The following is a 6283-nucleotide window of genomic DNA, read 5'->3' on the forward strand; positions in this document are numbered from 1 at the left end:
TTGAACAGAACCAAAAAACAAACTTTTTCACCTAGTCTCATCCTTCTGTTCTACTCCCTCTGGTGGCAGCATGCGTAACCAGCCATACCAAATCATATAACACAGACATACATACAAAGAAATCATGACAAACATGTATAGTATGTGTGTACTGTGTGTATTGTCTGTATTTGTATTATTTTTTATTAGGCTCATGTATACACATGGTGTGTTGCTAAAGCAGATTTTTTTTCTCTGGCATGTTCTCATGTTTGTGGCTTTAGCAACAAAAAAAAACAGAACTGCTTTGCAACAAAAAGAGAAGTAGAGAAGAGTAGAGATGCAAGAGTAAAAAAAATCCCTTTTGCCTTATTTCTTATTGTTATTTCCCAGATTGCAGATAGGCTTCTCTTCTTTTCTTCTCTCAGCCAGGCTTTTTTGACAGTGCAGAAGTCTCTTCTTCTGCAGAAGAAAATGGATGACGAGTCTTATGCCAATATAGTTTTTGCAAATTCACCTGAAAAAAATCCTAAAGGTAGGTTTTTAGTTTTTCTTTGGAAAAGAACATATAAAAAAGATAGATTCATAGGCAAAGTTTGAAATAATGATGATAATAATGATATAGTCAAATCCATATCTGCTGAAATACTGTACTAGTGTGAATTTGGCTTGTTTTATTGCTTCTTTAATCAATACAACTGTTTTCATTGGAACTCAAGACTAATTGTTGCTGATGAAGTTCCTCTCTCTACGTGTATGTAGATATTCCATTAATAGCCATGTCCAGCTACTACAGCCATGCAAAACATTAAAAATGTCTGGAATGCAGTTTTGACCCATGCATTTCATGTCATTTTAAAATTAATTGTTTACAGTAAAATACTTGACATATTCCACATATTTGTTTTAATATTGTGTATTGTCATCATTTTATTTGGTATTGTTTAATGTTTCTAAGATCTTTGATTAATAGAATATTCCTAATTTAGGACTTATTCTTTCTTCTGTACAAACTTTGCTTTAAAATGACATTTTGTTAATCTTCGCTATCTCCAGATAAAAGTAGATTGTTTTGTGTTTGGAGGGTCATTATCGTGTTTTAACTTCCTCATTTCTTTTAATGAATGGGGACCATTATATCTGTTGTGAATTAGAAAGGTGAATTAGAAAGGCATATAAATTCTTTTGAAAGTTATTTCTGTGACTCTCAGTACAGGAACAAAGAGAAGACACTGTGTATGCCGAAGTGAAAACTGCAGATATTTCATCACAGCCTATTTCAACAGAAGGTACAAAATATAGCAATTAACAAAAGTTTTCTCTGTCAGAGAAAAAAGGACATTATCGGTTTATAACTTCAATTCCACAATAATGCATTTCAAAAAGTTAAATAAAAGTTATAAATGAAATCGCATTTTCATGAATTTGATCCCTTTGCAAAACATGATTTAGTAGGCAACCACAGAGGTCAGATGTTTCTTGTATTTTTTCCCCCTGATTGTATATTTAAGTGTGACAGCTAACACACCTAATACATAATAAATGGTGTGTATTATAGTTACAATGTCAAAAAGAGCATGATATTAATAATAATAATTTAATTGGAAAAGGGACCACGTGGTGTCATGGTGGTGGGTGACTTGGCCTCATACCTACAAGGCTGTGCATTTGAATCCCCGCTCAGATCTTGTGTGTGTGGAGAATGTGCATGTTTAGATGGGTCTCCTTCCACCACCCAAAAGGCATGCTCACTAAGTAGATTGCCAACTCTGAAGGTGGCAGAGGTGGCAGAAGCCTGATTGTAAGTGAATCTGGATACGGGTGTCTGATAAATGCCGTAAATGTAAATATGTGTTTGTGTGTGAGTCCCCGCCCTGCGCCGAGTGTCATAGAATGGGCTCCAACAACTGTAACCCTAAATGGTTATGGAAAGCTAGTGAGTGAGTGGAAATGACTTTTTAAAAAATAAATAAATAAATAAAAAATATATATATAGTTGACAAGACCACCATGATGCCAAATCATTGTGCTGCAGTGACTTTGGGGCTGTGCAGCGTTCTTCTCCTACTTGCTTCTGTCACCTTGAGCATCTACTGTAAGCATTAAACTGGTCTATACACATATTTAAAACATTAATATGGCTGGACCTAAATGTAGTAGAATCATTTTGTTGCCTTTTATGTTTACAGTGAGTACCTATATATCAAAGTACAAGACAATGCTGGTAGGTTCATGTTCATTTGTGTTAAGTGATCACAAGTGTCAGATCATTCACAGCAAGTCCAGTATCATCAGTTTGCTGAATTCAACAGCAAATCATTTCCCCCGTATCGTGTTCACAATGCCAATGCCAACTTCACAGGTTCGCTATGAGAATGAAATAACAGCAAGAGAGCAGCTAGGTGCTCACTACAAAAGGCTCCAGGAGCAAGTTCATCAACTAAATCAGACACTTGAATTTATTCTTAAATTTGACCAATTTCCAGTACAACAATACTGCCAAGATGTAAATTCCAGTACAAAAGGTACATCAGATTCTAATTTAGAAATGATATAATTGTGTTAAGCAATTGTGTTCAGACTGCAATATAACTTTTATCCCTAGAAAGGATATGTAATCCTTGTCAGAATGGCTGGAAGAACTACATGTCAAGCTGTTACAAATTTCAAATGACTGATTTCCCATGGACAACTTGGAACAAAGGCAAAACAAACTGCTCACAATTGGGGGCTCATCTGGTGATCATAGACACCAAAGAGGAACAGGTATGTGGACCTGCTGTAAAGTAGGCACTTTGACGTAAACTAATACTAACAAAAAACAAAACACTGATTTTTTTTCCCCACCACATCCTTCACTCCAGTGTTGTTTTATATATATTTTTGTTCAGGAATACATTAATAACCACACACGTTATTATTACGACGACTTCCATGGATATTGGTTTGGACTATCTAAATCTCATGCTGGGAAATGGCACTGGGTGAATGGCAGTGAACTGAACGGAGGGTAAAGCAACATGAGCTTGGCTTACAGACACCACCTGTACACATCACACATTTAGCTGAAAGTGTGTGTTTTGTCTTTACAGGAACTGGAAAGACAATAGAGATGATGGCAACTGTGCAATGACTATGCCAAGCAGCGACCCCTCGAGAAGCTGGGCTGCTAAAAACTGTGCTATGGAAAACAGATGGATCTGTGAAACAGAAGCTTTACATTGGCCACAAGGCTGAAGTGGCCTTTCGATAACATGTATTAATCTTCATAATATGCCGTTTGTGTTAAAAACAATGGTACATATTATAGGATGAATATACAGTAAGAACAACAACCCTTTCCTAACAACATGTTATCAATGGGATCTTACCCCATGCCTGCTTGAATATTCAGACTGCTGGAAGGAGCTTAATAAATTAGTAACTAATCACTGTAAATCATTCCCACAGGGACATGATTGCTGCAGTTCCGGTGACTTAAAATCAATCCATCTTACCCTGAGTAAGGCAACAGGGGCAAAAAAAAACACTACTACTGGAATTATGACATAATCTTAAGAGATTTTGAGAAGACACGTACGACTATCAGACTAATGCTGGTTTATTACACAGAATTCCAATCTAAAATATTTGTAATCTGTCACAGATACACCTGATAAAGACATTAGATGCCTACAATACACCAGTTGCTATTTTTAACCCCCAAACATTCGCCATTGATTATAAAAACAATACATTAATTTAGAAAGCTGTTAATTTTTCAATTTACTCAAAGTGAAGTGCAGCTTTTCTCTTGCTCTTTTTCTTTTCCGTGGACGATGCCTCTTCTACGGTATTTCTGTCCTCTTTGCATCGTTTTCTCTTTTTAGATTTGACTTTCTTATCAGTGATCTCATCCTGTGACTCATTAAGTCTTCCTTTTTCTTCAGGTGGTGGCAAATCATTTATATTCTCTAAAGACTTCTTTTTCTTTGTCTTTTTTGAGTTAACGTTCACACATGCAGGCTGGATGTCTTTATGTTCGGTCATCTGAACAGTGTCCTCACAGTTCTCTGTCTCATGGTCGTTGACCAGATTCCCATCTAATTTTTTCTTCAAGTGTTTCTTCTTTGATCCAAGATCATCAGCATCTTTGTCTTTAACATGGGCCTCCTGCATTTCTTCAGCAGCTGGAAGTGTTGACTCTCTGCACTTCTTGCTCTTCTTCTTCTTCTTCTTTTTCTTGCATGTTCTCTCCAGATCATCGCCATTGGAGAGAATAGCACAATCCTCTTCCACATTGACCAGGGGCACAATTCTTTCTTTAGAGTCTCTTCTCTTTTTCTTCACCATAGTGTTTTCTGTGGTGTGGTGTCCATCACCAGGCTTGTTTCCATACTTTGCCATGAAGTCTTGTTCCTGTTGCTCGAGTCTTGCAAGTTTGGCACTCATTGTAAGACCATGTCTGGCTCCCCTGATAAAGAGAAAAGCTTCATTATTACTCCCTACATACACTGTCCAATGAAAGCAATCAGTGCGCCAGTCACATCTGATCATAAATGTCAGTAACACTTTACAAATCTCAGTCAGGTCTTCAGCTAAGCATGCAAACTCAACCTGAATTCCTCCTGCTTGTTTCTTACTTGTGAGCTGTACGTCCTCCACAGGCTTTCACAAGGTCTGAATCTGATAACCTGCAACGGAGGACAAAAGTTTACTTTAAGTGATAAAAACACAAGTACTAATGGCTAATGAACTATGGCTAATGCCATAAACATAAGTTCTTACTTTGTTGTGGTAGAGAGGTCAAGCCTCTGGTCCTCATCCTCAGAGTCGCTGCTATCGTCTGAACTCTCTGCCTTCTGCTGAGGCTGCTCATGTCCTGACACAAGTGTAGCAGACTGAAGAAAAGAAATGTAGAGAGAAATTGAGGAGTTACCTTTTGATTATATCAGGTCACACCTAAACACACACTGCTCAGCATCGGTTCATTTAATGTGTCATCTTTGATATGATTCTCTCAGTGGTCTCTTAGGGGTGTAACAACATTAAATATTAGTTTACCTTGACAAAGCATCCATAGAGCATGGACTTAGCAAGCTTTGCCTTGCGAGGCTTTTTGTTGGATATCATGCCATCCTCATTTTCTTCAGTTGCCACTTTCTTAAGCTTTACTCCATCCTACAACCCCACACACCCAAGACGTGCAGATTGTTTACATTTGTTGGAAGATTTTAAAATGGTTAAGATATTAACCAACCAACCAACATATACATTAACTAAACATGTTCAGAGCTCAAATACCACATACCGGCTCTGACTCCACTGACAAATTAGAAGATGCCTTGTTAAACACATGGTCCCACCAATGAAACGTGAACTGCTCGCCTTGGTGGTGTCCAACCTAGAATAAAAGAGAATACATTTTCCACCACAAAAGCAGGTTAATGGATTTAACCCAATGCTGTTATAAGTGTACAGACAAATGATGGCAGCCAAATACAGACCCCTCCTTTATCACATTTCACTTTGACTTTGATAGCTTCTGATATTCCATTCTCATCTCGACCCAAGCCTTTCCCTGGACAGGATGAAAAGATGGTGGTGAATTTAGCTTTGGAATAGCTGAGTTGGTCATAAGATGCATTAATAATAATATACATTACAAACAAACACTTACCCTTTTCCCATCCGTGGCGAAGAAGTTGCTGCTCTGCAAACTTAAGCCCGCGACTTTCCTTTTGGACACCGTCTGCCATTCTTCAAAGCAGCAGCAGGTCGGATCCCCAACCGAGCCTGTTAATGCACCATTTCAAACCTCGTTTCAGGCGAACCACGCGTTCGAACAGGCGGCAGCCATGACACCGGAAATGACCAAAGAACGTTTCGCTGCGACGTCACGTGAATCATCGCACACAAAGCAGCGTCCAACACAACTGATAAATAATAACTACTGCAACTGCAGCAATGCTGTTTGGTGGCTCGTGTAATTTATGTTTAATTCACACCAATGTTGTGTATATCCTAAATGGAAAATCCCAGGACGACGCTGTAAACTGTTATTCGTTAAACAAATGAATTTAATTCGAGAATCGAGTGGTGCATGTGAACGTTTCGCCGCTAGGTGTCGCCGTTGAACCCGAAATGCGCGTACATGAACATAATAAACCAAAATAAACTCGCGGGTGAATGAATATACTTAAAACTCGGCTTAATTCGACTTGTTTTGTTACATTTTAGTTGTATTTGTCGTATTCGGGATGTTTATTGTTTTCACAACAAATGAATCAGTGTGGTAGTAGTCTAGTGGGTAACACACTCGCCT

At 38.2% G+C, this 6283-nt stretch overlaps 2 protein-coding genes across 7 annotated transcripts; one reads left to right on the forward strand and one right to left on the reverse strand.

Moving 5' to 3' along the window:
• The first annotated feature begins 293 nt into the window (after positions 1-293).
• LOC114790332 (C-type lectin domain family 4 member E-like) lies at positions 294-3408 on the forward strand. Of its 6 annotated transcripts, none has more exons than XM_028980304.1 (9): positions 294-327; positions 408-514; positions 1191-1268; positions 1976-2074; positions 2169-2203; positions 2342-2504; positions 2585-2745; positions 2871-2989; positions 3072-3408. In XM_028980304.1, exons 1-9 carry the CDS (start codon positions 320-322, stop codon positions 3214-3216), a joined length of 915 nt encoding a protein of 304 aa, XP_028836137.1. In that variant the 5' UTR covers positions 294-319; the 3' UTR covers positions 3217-3408. The 6 variants fall into 6 exon arrangements, with proteins under 6 accessions (XP_028836137.1, XP_028836138.1, XP_028836135.1 ...); XM_028980305.1 differs by having other exon boundaries at positions 2015-2074; XM_028980302.1 differs by having other exon boundaries at positions 2169-2504.
• gpatch4 (G patch domain containing 4) lies at positions 2687-5832 on the reverse strand. Its single transcript, XM_028980300.1, has 7 exons — positions 5639-5832; positions 5466-5539; positions 5270-5362; positions 5023-5139; positions 4747-4859; positions 4602-4652; positions 2687-4432 (listed from the first exon to the last, which is right to left on the reverse strand). The coding sequence occupies exons 1-7, from the start codon at positions 5715-5717 to the stop codon at positions 3745-3747; spliced, it is 1215 nt and encodes a 404-aa protein (XP_028836133.1). The 5' UTR covers positions 5718-5832; the 3' UTR covers positions 2687-3744.
• Between the last annotated feature and the right edge of the window lie 451 nt (positions 5833-6283).

Source organism: Denticeps clupeoides, chromosome 5, assembly GCF_900700375.1.
Source record: "Denticeps clupeoides chromosome 5, fDenClu1.1, whole genome shotgun sequence".
In the NCBI taxonomy this organism is placed as follows: domain Eukaryota; kingdom Metazoa; phylum Chordata; class Actinopteri; order Clupeiformes; family Denticipitidae; genus Denticeps; species Denticeps clupeoides.

What these genes read in the sequence shown, in the direction of transcription:
- gpatch4 (XM_028980300.1), bottom strand. Translation starts at nt 5,717, where the DNA reads ATGGCAGACGGTGTCCAAAAGGAAAGTCGCGGGCTTAAGTTTGCAGAG. An exon ending in TGTCAGTGGAGTCAGAGCCG is followed by an intron (nt 5,140 to 5,269) that starts GTATGTGGTATT and finishes GTGGGGTTGTAG; the next exon opens with GATGGAGTAAAGCTTAAGAA. An exon ending in GGAGGACGTACAGCTCACAA is followed by an intron (nt 4,433 to 4,601) that starts GTAAGAAACAAG and finishes TCTCTTTATCAG; the next exon opens with GGGAGCCAGACATGGTCTTA.
- LOC114790332 (XM_028980302.1), top strand. An exon ending in ACCTGAAAAAAATCCTAAAG is followed by an intron (nt 515 to 1,190) that starts GTAGGTTTTTAG and finishes TGTGACTCTCAG; the next exon opens with TACAGGAACAAAGAGAAGAC. An exon ending in TAGACACCAAAGAGGAACAG is followed by an intron (nt 2,746 to 2,870) that starts GTATGTGGACCT and finishes ATTTTTGTTCAG; the next exon opens with GAATACATTAATAACCACAC.